The following is a 15312-nucleotide window of genomic DNA, read 5'->3' as shown; positions in this document are numbered from 1 at the left end:
GAGAAAGAAGCCTGTGCTTGGCAAAGCCACCGACCGAACGCCCTCCACCTGCTTCTCTCCCTCTCTCTTTTCACTCTCCAGTGGTCAGCGAGCAGAGTCTAATACACAGCTAGAGCTGCACACAGACACAGCGCCAGTGTCCACCTCGCGGTCCACTGAGCAACACTAGGATATGCACGCTGGGAAAGCCGAGAGGGTTTAGGCAAACAGCTCCCCTTGGCTTTGCTCTCCCAACTCTCTTTTCTTCTTCCTTTTCGGACACCCTCTATTACAGACCCTACTTTGCGCACACACACACACACACACACACACACACACACCCCTTTTCTGTCTCTTCTCTTTCTCTATCTCTATCTCGTATGAGCCAAGATTGTCACGACTTCAGTAAAAGTTCCCTCTCACACTCTCCCTCTGGTCTCAGGAATGAAACTAACGACGAGTGCAGCTGGCAGGCTCCTCCGCCCCCTCCCTCAAACCATAATGAAGCATAATCAGTATTCAGCTGATTAAAGCCGTATGCAAATCTGCCCCAGCCTCGTTAGCGATGCAAGGCTTTGAAGTCCTGTGAGCAACGCATTTCACACCAGGCTCCGAAAGCTTTCTGCATAATTTAAACCGCTATAAATATTTATCAGCTCATTAGCATATTAATTGGATGGCTTTTGGAGGACGATAAAAAACGGCAGAATAAGGAGGACACGGAAGGAAAAAAGTGCTCCAAACAGCACTCGGTGCCGTCGTGCGGGCACAGGAAGCAGCCGCCAAAGACCAATTATTGCTTGAGTGCAAAGCAAAAAAAAAAGTAATTAGCTAAGAGCAGGTAAAGGGTTGGAGATATCCCAGAATGCAGTGTGGGGCCTGTTGACGGGGTCTGAGCACGTCGGCGACGGCGCTAATAGAATGTCTCGGGCTGCCCGACCAGAGCACCTCCTGCAGCCATGGAAACTGGGCCCAACTATTAATGGGGAAGGAGGGGAGGAAGAGGGGGACTCGCTCAAATGGAAATAAATAACTGCACATTAATCCAGCACAAGTCTGTCATTACTGCTGGACCCCCTGTGGCTAAGGCATTCCACAGTGAGTAACTACAGAGAGTGGGCGACGGGGCTGTTCGCTGGCAATGTTTATGAAGTGCTTGGAGATTAGCATATTTAGATTAGCTTTAAATTCCATTAGTGTTTCCTTTGTCAGCCTTTTAAAATTCATTTTAAACATGCTCTGAGAGTTAACGTGACAGGGAGACAAGGCTGCCAGGGTGATGCGTCGTCTGACTCATTATTATTCTGCCTGGAACAACTAACTAGATTGGAAGACAACACAGCTTCTACACAGCTAAAACCAATAAAACCCAATCCCTCTGTACCAAGCCATTGCTGTTGCCCAGTTGACAACACAAGGTGAAGTTGACACAGTGTAGCCCAGAAACCTCACTGTTTAACGAGATTACAGGAGACACCAACGGTAACAAACGGATAGAGGAAGCACACTGCAGAACCTGTTGCTAACCTTCATGACCCGTCCTACGGTAATACAAAACACCTACACATAAAGTGTCACCACTAGAAACACCTGGAGCCACACAAAACCCTGCTTTCTTCTCGTTAAAGAATGTCCTTGATTCTATAGCGAGTGGAGGGAGAATGCTGCTGTTCCTGACGGGACACAGGGCAAAAGGAATTGCTCTGGAAAAAGTAAGTACAGGTTTTTTTTTAAAGAGATGGCCAACTATTTCTTTTTTTACCTTTACACAACGCCAACACACAAGCAATTATTAGAGGAAATAAAGAATGGAAAGGATTTTTTACCAAGATGCTTCTCTCACTTGTGCTGCTACTGAACTATGGGCTGAAAGCCCTGCTGGCTGCTACGGAACAATGCATTATACAAATATCCTGCAAAGAGAATTTTAAATAGCTAGCTCATTAGTGCCGTTACATTGAAAGGCCGGCGGTATATGGCAGCGACGTTAACATGGGCAGAGCGTTTCAGCATGAGATGAGAAGAAAAAAAATAATTAGCACCTCCACATTCAACTCAAACAACCATGTTGAAGTGGAGGGGAAAACCGCTTCTCTTGCTCCCATTTCCAGGTCCAACTATCTGGCCGAATAGAAATGTGTTAAATGTTGATCTGTCTGGAGGATACGATTCACTGATCTTATCGGGATGCCAGCTAACGAATGCATACTGGACTAGTTAAAAGAGTCATACACTTTATGTACTAGTGTTTGTGGTCAAGTATTAAAGGTTTACTAAACATACTTGGATGATGAAAAAAATAAGAATGATTGACTGGTTATTCATTAGTGTAGTGTGTGTTATGGCTCTGGTTTTGTCATCTCCATTACAATTGCGATTCATTACCGACATTTCCCTTATAGCATGTGGATGATATGTGTATTTTTACACCTACAAACAAGAATAAGCTTATTGGTTTAAGAACCAATAATAATTTCTGCTGACTAGAATAACCATAAACCATTCTAGTACTACTACTAAAATCTTTTCTCAAGGGTTTGGGGTTCACAATAGGTCATATGAAGTTGTTTTAAGTGTGACTGACAATATCCACTGGCCCAAATTGTGCCACAGAGAACTTTTATTCTGAATTACAATTGTGCATATGTTCTCTCTGACAATCAAGGTTTAATAAATGGCATGGATTGAAAAACCAAACAAATGTGAGTGGGTGGAATGCTTTGTGTTCTAAAGGGGACTCTTGATCCAACTGCTGTGTGCTTTGTCACCGCTACGGATTCAGCTGTACTCTCTGCACTCAGAATAAAACTGTTAAAATGTGCCTTAGATGACACTCAACTTTGTTACAGTCGAGAAGTGGCTGTGACCCTATTAGTTCGATTCGCCAACTCCACTCTCAGACAGCTCGTCTAACCAGAGCCTTCATGTAGTGCTTCTCAATACTTTCAGATGCCAAGACCTGAATCTATTACAGGGAATGATGCATTATTCATGACAACTCTGTTTACATTAATGAATATTCATACTGGAACTCCAAGGATGGAATAAGGGTGGAACTGTAAAACTGATTAAATGAGAAAAGAGTAAAGTCTGAGGATGACACAATTAGTCTTTGGAAAGAAGAAAAACTAGAAGAGTTACAACATTTAAGAATTTATCCTAATGTGTGAGAAAAAAAAAGTCCTTACTGTAAACATAACACGTTTTTGGACATTTGTGGCAGTTGGGGGGGAAGCATTTATCTACAGTTGAAAAAAAACTTATCCGCCCTATTTCCATTAAGGAGGTAACATTTATTCACCCAATAAATCATGTACACAAATGGTTACAGATTAACAAAGCGTTGCCATCTTTTCACTGCCTTGAGGAAGTTCTGAATAAGGTTGGGCCAAATAATAGGAAAAACTAATAAAAAGTGTGTCACTGACAATGTACCACAAACTGTATAAAGCACAGTAGTAGTTGCGGTAATTAAGTAAATACAGCCAAGAGCAGCGTCTCCCTATCTGATTCAAGGCTGGTGTGTCTTAGCCCAGGTTTCAAACTGTAGAGTCGGGAGGGGGGGGATGCATGAGGTAAAGTCTGCAAGCCATGTCTTGTCCTGCCATTAGACAAGAGTGAATGAGAATGCCCTGCTAGCTATTGTGGCCTTCGGAAAGTAGGCCTCACTACCCCTCCCTAGACCGAAGGGAAACTACACAGGTACAACTGCTGAACCCCTATTCAAATACTGATAACTGATGTGGCCATAGATTGACAGTTACACGCCACTAAACCCCTCAACTGTAGAGAGAGTTGTTGTGTTTACACAAAAGTAATAATATGAAGTATTGAATGCGGATTATCCCTGTATAAACAATGTAAGCGTAAACAAAAACACATTCCTATGTTGGTGACCAGCGCAACTAAAACGAAGAAAGGTATTCACTAAAACTGCTGTAATAAAAGTTGTCTCTCGCTCAACACTAAACAGCTACTACTTATGAATGGCATTGAAGTTGAATGAAAAACTGGCCCCGACAGAAAAAGCTCCTCACAGATCCTAAACGTACAGGGTTATGGCCAAACGTAGTGTTCGCGGTCTTCTCCAACCCTTCGCCATCTATCTCAACAGTAAAGGCGAGGAGCGAGAGGACCGGAGAGGAGGACAGAACACGCTGAACTCCGCAGTGTGTTCGGCGACGGAGGCCCACATGAATAACACAACGGGCTCTACAGTCAGAGCCTGCATCGAGCACAAAAGGCTGAAAGAAAAAACGAACAGCTACACACACAAAAACACGCTGAATCCTAACAAGAGTGTCGTGTGAGCCTGACGCTGTGTGTGAACCAGGTTCACCCCATAAACACGAGTGCAAACAGTGAAGCGCAACCACTGCGCGCTCACCCAAAAAAATGAATATGCAAACCCGTTCCAAAAGCCTGCCTGTGTGTGTGTGTGTGTGTGTGTGTGTGTGTGTGTGTGTGTGTGTGTGTGTGTGTGTGTGTGTGTGTGTGTGTGTGTGTGTGTGTGTGTGTGTGTGTGTGTGTGTGTGTGTGTGTGTGTGTGTGTGTGTGTGTGTGTGTGTGTGCCACCGCTGTGCGCATCAACACAAAGCCGACCTGGTTAGCCCTAGCCGCCGAGCTAATGCTAGGGCTAGCAGCCCGATTTACATCAAATTGTGTGTGTGAAATGGTTTAATGGGACGCGAGGCCACCGCGCTCTCCGTCGACCGATGACTAATAAAATATGCTAAACTGTATATGTGGCCAGAGATATGAATATGTAGCGGCGGACGTCGGACTGAACGCACAAAGGGAGGCATGTTTTCCCCTGTTATTCACCGTCGCACTGCAATAGCCGCTTCCTCCTCTGTCAAATTACAACTAGCTGTAAATAAACTCGGACAACGTCTGGGCACCCATGTTCGGTCCGACCACCCCTCTCCTCGCCTTTATTCTGTGCATTTTTGATGGAGGTTAGAGAGTTTGAATACGAGTATGAATATGTAAAATGCTGTAATGATTACCTGGTCCTGAACTCTCATCTTGACTCGCTGCTCCTCCGTCCGCCATTTTGAATATTTAACCCGAAATCCCAGCCCCGAGGTGTACACACACACACACACACACACACACACACACACGCACACACACACGCACACGCGCGCACACACACACACACACACACACACACACACACACACACACACACACGCGCACAGACACACACACACACACACACACACACACACACACACACACACACACACACACACACACACACACACACACACGATAGCGTTTGAAACGGGTGGTACGTTAGGAAAGGTATGCGATGTATTAGATCTATCCCAAAAGTTGGTTAAAGTGGTTTGCTACAATGGGTGCCGTATGCAAGTGCTAAATTCTGGCAATTTCCTTATAAGATCATTTATGTTATAGAAAGTGTGTTTGAACTACACCAGGTAATTTTTGATCTGCTAAGTAAAATCAATGTGTCTATGAATGTTTTTGTAATGTAAACTTGTATATTTGTAAATAAAACATGAACATTTAGGTTGGCTAAAAAGTTAGTCTTCAATTTATCAAATATAGGCCTACAATAAAGATAAATAACATTCAAACGGGAGAATAAAGTTGTTGAAGAAGCACAGCCTTGTATTATTATGAAGCTGGCTAAGACTGACTTTCAAAAATTTCATGAGACTTATATAATACAGTGTTCAACTGTTTTCTACAAACCATGAGTGGGATTTATCAATAATTATTAATAATGCATATGCCTACCTGGTGCTTATGTCTTATTAATCTATGATGTTTGCCTAGCAGCAGTTTAAGATCAGTAGCCCAGATGTGTGTTAGTTGGTTGACCCGCTTATCCTACATTCTACTGGCCCAATTGCTGGTATCTGTTGCAGACAGATGTGCAGGCAATTTATTCTAGCACTCTAAAGCTAACCACATATATATACAATATCACTTCAGAGAGGATCCAGAAATCACAATACAAATAGAAGGCTTTGCAATGTGTGGCTATTGTAGTATTACCTACTTGAAGCAAAGTAGCTATTACCTACTTGAACACAAACACTATTTTAGCTGCATGTTACATTAAATCATAAAAGCAGTGTCACTGAGTGAAGAGCATCTCATTCTCTTCATCTCCTTAATCTGCTACAAATGTTACAATTCAAGGACCTTCGACAAGCTTCATTGCTAGTAAACACTGCAACCTGCAGGTTAGAACGAGTATAACAACAAGAGACAAATAGATCAAATTCATATTCCACTACATAAAGAATCAATCAATATGTTAACACAAATAAAATAACCTCAAATGTATACAGTGTATAGATACATGCACTTTAACATATCATTGATATGTTTGTTCTATATTCAATCCACCTATGTATCAAATTATATTTCACCTAACCACCACCCGCCTGCCTACCACCCACTCAATTTTGAGTGCTAAAAGGTAGACTTCATGACTCACTGATTGGATCTTTTCGGGTGGCAATGTGTCATGTGTTCAACGGTTCATAACTGATTAACTTATAAACCAGAAGGAGTCATATCGCCACACCTACCCAAGAGGCTATTGCTCAGACTGTCCCTTAAACAATCGAAAGAAGACCTTTCTTACTGGATCTACTTTATCCTATCATCAGAAATGAAAAGGGGAACATTTCTTGGTTGGAGAAGACTACTACTTGGTTTTACAGGTAAGGGTTTTCCACGATTCCTGCTAATTTCTATAAACCTACACTACCACACCTTTCTACCACCGTTCAAGGTTAATCATTGTTCAACATTTTGTTTAAACTTACCCGGAAGAGTCCCGCCGTTTTCTTCATTGTATACCTGAGAGAAAATGAAAGGAGTGCATTTGAGTGTAATATTGTATAATAACAATTTCACTTTGTGTTATATGTGATACAGTGGGGCAGTGCTATTCAAAAAGTATTTGACTTTATAGAATTTAATTCTCTTTATACCATCTCCTGATCAGGATTTCTCACAAATGGATTCATTCTTTTTTACATGACCCAATTTCATGGCCTATTCTATAATTTATTTCTATACATTTCTCTTTGCAGGTCTTCTTTTAGTCCTGTCCTGCTGTAGTGGCCTGGATGTTACTATTTCCCAGAATCAGTATGAGGTGGCGAGAGGAGGGAATATAGCCATGACATGTTCATACAGACCAGCTAAGCCAGACTCAAACGTTTTCTTAGTGAAATGGGAGGTTCAACCCGACAAAGAAAATGATCCATGGGTAAGTTTTTTTTTGTTAACTTTGAATGCTCTATAAACTGATGTACAATGACACGCCTGGGAAGAGTAAGAGCCAATGCAATTGTTAGCTACTTATTAACCTCTTCTCCATTTTTTATTTACCTGCATTTTTATTTGGATTCATTAATGAATAGATAATGGGTTGTGCTTTTTCCTGAAAACAGATTCACAATATCCAAAAGGGAAATCAAACATAAATTAATACATAATTGATAATACCCTAAATAGGTTTTTTCTGGTGACTTGTCATAAGAACTTCAGTACCCAGTCTGACTCTGTGCATCTTATAATAAAAACCTTTAACAGTAAACGTTGCATAACATCATTAACCAATTGTAGCTCTTTTGTCTTGGACAGAAAGCCTCTGAATTGAGAAAGGATAGTTGTTAATACCTGGTTTGTGTGTGTCCCTTAGAGGCCAGTGGCCACCTGGTTTCCAAACAATCAGATAGACATCGCGCCGACCTTCGAAGGCAGAGCTCAAATGTCTGTTGACCTCGCCACACGTCAGAGCACCCTCCAGCTAGATAAAGTTCTGATGCAGGACAGTCGCACCTTCCAGTGCAGTGTCACTATCCAAGGAGACGACGAGGGAATAACAGCAGCCACTACTTCCCTATTGGTCCTAGGTGAGAAAACATAAAAATACAGAACCGCCGTCATTTCATTATCCTTAAGATCTCTGAAGCCACATCCATGGAATTCAAAAATCTAATGTCATTACAGTTTAAATTAATTTGCATTCAGACATTTGTCGTTTAGCAGTGAGATTCTTGATTGTGAATGGAGAATTGAATTGTCGATTTCCCTTGTGTTTGGCTCCAGTGGCTCCATCCAGGCCTGTCTGTGAGATCAAAGGCAATGCTGAATACTGGAACAACATCAGCCTCAGCTGTATGTCTGAAGAGGGCTCCCCTAGTCCCACTTATAAATGGCAGCGCTACAGTGTCCTAAATGCTCCCAGAGGGTTTCCACTGAATGCAAAAGAAAGTAGGCCTTTCATCCCCATACATTGCAATATTCTACTGCAGAGTATTTGAGTCTCAGTTAGAAATTGGGCACGAAAGGGATGCACCCCACTTTTTCCTTAAAACCTTGTCTTGTCTACATTTTTGTTATAGAGGATGGAGTACTGTCTCTCTTTAATATTTCAAAGGAGGATTCTGGGTTTTACGTCTGTACCGCAACCAATCGAGTTGGTCACGACAGCTACAACCTCACCCTATCGGTGCTTCCCAGTGAGTGCAAAACAATCATCGATTATTACGAAAGGTGTCACCAAAAGAGTCAAAATTAACATTTTTGAGATGACCACTTTAATGTTTATGTCTTTCTTTAGCCACTATGAAAGTTGGGGCAACTGCAGGCATCGTTGGAGGGGTCCTAGCAGGTGTCGTCGTCCTTGGCATTGTAATCTACTGTTGCTGTTGTAGGAAGAAAAAGGACAAGAATGTCGGAGGGTATGTATGAATTCCATTTAATGGGCCTACCCGCTGTGGCATCCTCTTTGACTAGATTACTTGTCTGTGTAAACTTATACTCTCTTCTCTTTAAGGTACAATTTTGTACAAAACCTTCCGCTTTGTTCTTTGCTTTATACTATAACTATTTTGAAGAATATAGGTTATTTCATGCCATGACTCTCTTGCAGTCATCCCGAGGAGGTGGAGTTCCAGGACCAACCCTCAGTTAGAGACCAATATTGGGATGACAAATCAAGCACTTTGACTAAGCCATACGTTGAAGAGGCAGACCACTTTGAAGAGAGAAGTGTTCGTGATCAGGGCAACCACAACGACAACCGAGTTGGGACAAGCGTGTTGGAAGCTAAACAACAAAGTTATAATGAGGATAAAGACTATGAAAACAGGCGTGACTATTCTCAGGGAAGTCGCAATCGACTTGACGATCAGGATGAAATTCGTGGAAGTCGCGATCGGCTTGATGACCATCCCGACCGCTATCGCGGAAGTAGCGACCGCCTTGACGACCAACGTGATCGTTATCGTGGAAGCCGCGACAGACTTGACGACCAACGTGATCGTTATCGGGGAAGCCGCGACAGACTTGACGATCAACATGACGACATTCGGGGAAGCCGCGACAGACTTGACGATCAACATGACGACATTCGGGGAAGTCGCGACAGACTTGACGATAAACGTGATCGCTATCGTGGAAGTCGCGATCGGCTTGACGACCAACATGATGAAATTCGGGGAAGTCGAGATAACCTTGACAATACACGCGATCGCTATGGGAGTCGCGATCGTCTTGACGATCGGGATCGTCGCTATGGCAGTCGTGATAACCTTGATGCACAATATAATCGGCATGGTGGAAGTCGTGATCGCCTTGGTGAGAGAGGGCCTAGTTATGATGTCTAAAATCTAGAAAGGCATAAAAAACAAATTAAATATGAAGTTGAATTTGACCTGTTTGCATGCAATTTGCATACATACATATTAATCTTTTTTTATATTGTGATACTTTTGTGTTGTTACAAATCATCATTAGGCTTTTGTGTCCTTTGTATATGTCAGCATATTTCTATAGATTGTAGCACTAGAAATTGAATGAACTATTAATAAGAATACCTAATTTGAAGTCAACAATGAGAGAACCTCAGAAACACAACATCTTGCTGCATAATACATGTTCCAGGACCTAAATAGAAACATGCCTGTGTTTTATCCCAGCAATTTGCAGGTAACTGGATTTATGGTATTGATTATTTCAATGAATTTCTTTCGAATTTTCCAAACATATCCTGAGTAAATCAATACTGTTTTGTGCATATATTAAACTACTGGGTAGGATAGTAGCCTGCCATTAATACCATTTTAAAAACAAATTACACTTCAGAATCTGTAGAATTATATGTGCATATATAGCCCATAGTAACAGGTAAATTGTGGAAATAGGCTCTGTAAGTTCCATAATGTAATGTATAATGTCTATATTGTGCGCTTTTGATCCTTTTTTTTTTTTAAATGTTTTGTTCTGTCCTAAGGTGCTGACATTGTTAATCAGTTAAATATAACGGTTATTAACTATTAATTACCCATTTGTACGTTATTTTATATGTAAATCAAATAAATCGAATTCAATAAATATTTACAAACAATGACTTCCATATTACGAGACGTAGGCCTATCTTGTTTGAATGTTAAACACACACACACACACACACACACACACACACACACACACACACACACACACACACACACACACAGACACACACACACACACACACACACACACACACACACACACACACACACACACACACAGCATGGTTGACTCCCCTCGTGTTCTTCATTGTTCAAAGTTCAGTATTTAAAGAAATACGCGTCAAGTAGCCCTATATTTATTATATTAAACGCAACTGATGACAGTATGTCGTCTGGCTTTGATAAAATGTTAATACATTGTGGACACCCACTTGTTGTTATTCGCGCTGCTTACCCGTCGCTAAAGTGGTACGATCCCGTTAGTCGCAGTTGATTTACTGCGCCGTTTCGAAGACTGGAGCAAGTAACCAAGCCGTGAACAAGAAGTCCCATCATGTGGACTGTTTGTATGGCACTGTAAAACGGATTGTAAAATGATTTTTTCTCGTTTGGCTGTGTTGATATGCATATTGGGTAAGTTTAACTCAAACTTTGAGCTTTTTCTATCTTTGTGAAGCAGACATCCGATGGGCAACTTAGTTACTGCAGGTCTGCGCTTCGGGAGACTCCAAGGAAAAGACGATGGCTTACTTTTTAATTGTGTTTGAACAATAAGCTATTAAACAAGACCAGCGCGTCTTTATTAGTAGTTATTCTCAATGGTCTAACGTTAACCGTTACCTATTATTTCCAGATGAAGATTAAGATACGGTGTTGCATCGTTTAGCCTACGTCTAAACTATTGAAATAGGCCAAAAGTAGGGTAAACTAACTGTTATGCGTCTTTGTTTTACATGTTTTGAGTCCGAAATGTACAAACTACAGGGCCGCTTTTTGTGAGGCAGGAAATGGGGGAACTGATAGGAGGAAAAGCCGAAAGGTTCCTCAGGAAACACGGAGCGTCCTGTGGGTGCTTTGACAATAATGACTCAGAGACGGAGGCAAGTGCCCGAGTCGACGGTAGCCTACATCTGCGGGAAACCAGGTCCCATACATAGCCTACATGCTGCACGTTATATTCCTTAGATTAAGTTATTAAGTTATCTACGAAATTCAGCGTCTGATAATCTAATAAGCGCTAAAAAGAAAAAAAAAGAAGAAAAAAAAGCATACCTACACACCTGTTGATTGACTTGTCATGATGTAAAAGACAAAAAGCAGTAGGCCTATAGCCTAATTGAGTTGTGATTGAAACACAGCAGACATGATGATTCATATTTATCTGACGGGGCGGGGCGGGGAGGGGGGCTCACCTCGACGGTGCTGTGCGGTTCCGCTATTCTTTTTTTTGCTGAGATTTACCATGTAACGGTTTCTTTTAAATCCTCGCTGTTAATTGGCCGATGAGACTCAGCTGGACTTGGCAAGCGAATCTCATTGGTTAGAATTCTCGTGCACCTTCTCCCCTCTACATTCTTAGATTTGGATGGGGGGGGGGGGAGATTTTTTTCAGTAAAGCCTTAACAATGGACTGACCCATGAACAAAAAGACAAAGGGAAGGCAAGAACTAGGCTGACATTTGAGGAATGTATGTGTCCAGTCCCTGCCATATTTACTATGTTTTTGTTACAAATTTCTTCAAATAGGATACACAGGCACAAACACGCTTTGTAACACAGTTATAAAGTTAAGCACATTGGAACGACAATTGACAATTATTTTTTAAATATGACACACGAAATATGACGAGACCTAAGCAGAGTGGGTCAGAGGAATTGCCTTTGTTTGGATTTCCGGTCTTCGGGGACTTATTTATACTAAAGACCCTGCCCCACCCTATCCTACATGAGTAGCAGCACGACGTCGAGACTTTAGCCACGAGCCCCCGACTGCTGCCGGTTATGATGACAACCCCCTGCCGCTTTGCAGAGCGCACCCCAGCCCCCTTCAGATAGTGGAATTTGACCTCTGTGACTCTAGCATTAAGCAAGAGAAGCCCCCATTTCTGTACCCCCTCCAGTTTCATCATCTAGCAAGGCATTGCTCTGTTGTTGACACACATGCAGATAGACAACCCTAACCCTAACCCTAACACACACACTCTTTAAAAAAAAACAACTATGATATTTAGGTTGTGTATTTTGAATCGTAAAGTGGAAGAGAAGGGGGCTATTACTTCAGAGGGTGGGTGTGTTAACTGGGCTACAGGCTCTGTTTCTTGGTTGATAAGCACATCTCCTGAGCCTTGTAAACACATGGGACATATATCTCCATGAATCAATTAAAATGATTATTTATTCATTTCTGTTGAATATTCTTATTCATTTATTGTGTGTGTATGTGTGTGTGTGTGTGTGTGTGTGTGTGTGTGTGCGCGTGTGCACGCACACGCACGTCAGTCTGCGTGTGTGAGGGCGTGCACGTCACCGTGCAGGAGAAGCAGCAGTTCGCCATGCTCTTCCAGACGGTGGTCCTGCCGTGCCAGTACCACACCGCCTCCACCAAGACGCCGGTGGTGCAGTGGTGGTACAAATCCTACTGCCGCGACCGCACGCAGGAATCCTTCTCCCCGGGCACTCTGGGGGCACTGGGCTCCGCCCTCGGTTCCCAGTCCCACCTGGAGTGCTCGGACGCCAGCCGCACGGTGCGCATCGTGGCCTCCGGTCAGGGACCCTCCATGACCCTGGCGGAGCACTACAAGGGCAGAGACATCGCCATCGTTGACAGTAAGAATAAGAATAAGAATAACTTTATTGGCCGCCTTGGTGGAAATTTGTCTCCGGCTTCCCATTGAACACACGTACACACATAACATGTTGAACAACATAACAATGGAACACACAAATACATATCACAACGAGATAGAATATGTATTTGTGTGTTCCATTGTTATGCTGTTCAACATTATGTGTGTTAATACATTGCCGGAGACAAATTTCCACCAAGGTAGACAATAAAGTTCCCGATTACTTTTTGTGTGCCAAAAGTGCCCTCTCTTAGGTGTCTGTGAGAGTAAGACAGTAAATCCCCAGACCAAATGCCTAGTCTCCTCCGTGTGAGCTTGTAAAACCATTGTGTGCATATCTTTTGAGGTATCAGCACGGCGTGAAGCACCTAGCTGAAATGACAGCGGATCGGTGCTTTGTGTTTCCTGATTCATAAATATAGCCCTCCCTTTGTCTCCCATCTCACAAAAGAGGGGTCACTATGCACACCTTATCACAGGCCTCCATTCTCTCGTTCACATGTATTCACATTGGGGCTTCGTGACCCGTAACCCACGCATCTCATTGAGACACATGTTTTATAGCCCTGGCATATCAGTAGGAAACAGCACCTCTGGTCAAGGTGGATTACAGTTATGGGAAGCCAAACATTCACTTCCCTCATGAATGCATACATTTTGTTTAAATGTGTGTATGTGTGTGTGTGTGTTTTGGCCGTGCATGTGTGTCATGTGTGTGGCTCCCTGATAGCAAAGCAGTTCATATGATTTATGGTTATCTTGTTTCCTTCCCACAGAATCGAACTTGCGGATCGGTGAGCTCCAGTGGGGCGACAGTGGAGTGTACTTCTGCAAAATTGTCATCCCAGACGACCTGGAGGGCAAGAATGAGGGCCAAGTGGAATTACTAGTGCTGGGTAGGTCCACAACGCAGAAAACACTATCAAAACCTACAGAGCTAAAAGCTAAGCTAATTCGTTTCTCTTCATGAATTCAATGACAAAAGGCTGTATAGCCTAAATGATTTAAGCCTGTTGAATAAACAAACAGCCAATACATATAACCAATATATTGGTAACAAAACAAAACAAAAAACGAAACAAGGTATAACTCTTCCCCTTTCAGCTTTTTTGTTTTGCGACCCAGGCTCTGTGCTGTCTCCAAAGTTCACAGTTCAACATTTAGACTGCTGGATAGACTGCTGGATACATGGATCTGAGATTATTTGGTTGGAAACTTTAGGTTGATTGTGTTTAAAATATGAGGTAACACTTTACAATAAAGATAGTAATTAACCATTAATTAGCATTAGTTAATGCAGTAATAATCATTATTATATCTCAGTAGCATAAGCTTTAGGGTTAAGGTTAGGGTTAGACCCAACCCTATTCAATAATAATAATAATAATATGAATACATGTATCTCAGTTAACATGAACACCATTAGTAAATGTTTACTTGAACACTAGTGACTGATTATTAACTGTTAGTTAATAGTTTGTTAATGCTTATTACTCCATAAACAATGGTTTATTAATGTACCCTTATTGTAAACTGTTACCAAATGTTTTGAACAAGAGTCAAAAATTATGTGGTGGCTGTTGTTTTCATTCATGCTCACATTCATGAGAGACAGTTGTTTGGTTAGCTTATCTTTTAGAAACTTGACTTACTTATCTATCTGAGCTGGTTCAACCAAAGTAAATTAGAAACAATATCATCTGTCTCTGGTTAAAGAGCTGGTCTTTCCTTCATTCAGTCAAAGTTAGCAAGACGTTCATACATGTAAGCTGGGCGGCTAGGCTATAGTCAGAAACGCAAGTCACTCCTTAAGCCGTTACCATGGCAACTTTATTTTGGAGGAGAGCAAGCTCTGTTTGAGGGTGACTGGTGTACACGTTCAACTGATACAGAACATATTCACTGGGGGGTTTCAACCCTGACTATTGGCTCTCCTCCAGAAAAGTGATTATTGTAAAAAGGTTTCTTCTTAATTTAACGTAATGTTGTTGTAAAAGATTGTGTTGCTTTATAAGCACCTCCTTCTCTCTATACTAATCTCATTACAATCAGCTCAGAGGAGGGAGGGAGGGAGGGGGAGAGAGAGATAGAGAAACAGACAGAGACAGAGAGTTAGGGACTGGTTTAGGGTCGGGGGAAGGTTCAGCTGAAGGATATTAAAACAAACAGGCTTTGTAGTATTAGTGCTA

General features: G+C 42.1%; 2 protein-coding genes across 2 annotated transcripts; both read left to right on the top strand.

Annotated features, from left to right (window-relative positions):
- The first annotated feature begins 7156 nt into the window (after nt 1–7156).
- LOC311374643 (uncharacterized protein) lies at nt 7157–10300 on the top strand. Its single transcript, XM_084490443.1, has 6 exons — nt 7157–7240; nt 7676–7889; nt 8086–8250; nt 8382–8498; nt 8600–8720; nt 8912–10300. Exons 2-6 carry the CDS (start codon nt 7745–7747, stop codon nt 9645–9647), a joined length of 1284 nt encoding a protein of 427 aa, XP_084346569.1. The 5' UTR covers nt 7157–7240; nt 7676–7744; the 3' UTR covers nt 9648–10300.
- Nucleotides 10301–10805: 505 nt separating this feature from the next.
- LOC311374644 (immunoglobulin-like domain-containing receptor 2) lies at nt 10806–14019 on the top strand (the record flags this gene model as incomplete). Its single annotated transcript, XM_084490444.1, has 3 exons — nt 10806–10910; nt 12777–13103; nt 13900–14019. Coding segments are annotated over exons 1-3 (487 nt in total), but the record flags the coding sequence as incomplete, so codon positions are not given.
- Nucleotides 14020–15312: the final 1293 nt, after the last annotated feature.

Source organism: Micromesistius poutassou (genome assembly GCF_964030765.1).
Source record: "Micromesistius poutassou genome assembly, contig: SCAFFOLD_5592, whole genome shotgun sequence".
NCBI classification, from domain to species: domain Eukaryota; kingdom Metazoa; phylum Chordata; class Actinopteri; order Gadiformes; family Gadidae; genus Micromesistius; species Micromesistius poutassou.
This window is presented reverse-complemented; position numbering and strand designations above follow the sequence as displayed.

Excerpts from the sequence above, each read along its gene's own strand:
- LOC311374643 (XM_084490443.1), top strand. The coding sequence starts at position 7,745 with ATGTCTGTTGACCTCGCCACACGTCAGAGCACCCTCCAGCTAGATAAA. Across the intron at positions 8,251-8,381 it reads TCCACTGAATGCAAAAGAAA|AGGATGGAGTACTGTCTCTC; the intron begins GTAGGCCTTTCA and ends TTTTTGTTATAG. Across the intron at positions 8,721-8,911 it reads AAGGACAAGAATGTCGGAGG|TCATCCCGAGGAGGTGGAGT; the intron begins GTATGTATGAAT and ends ACTCTCTTGCAG.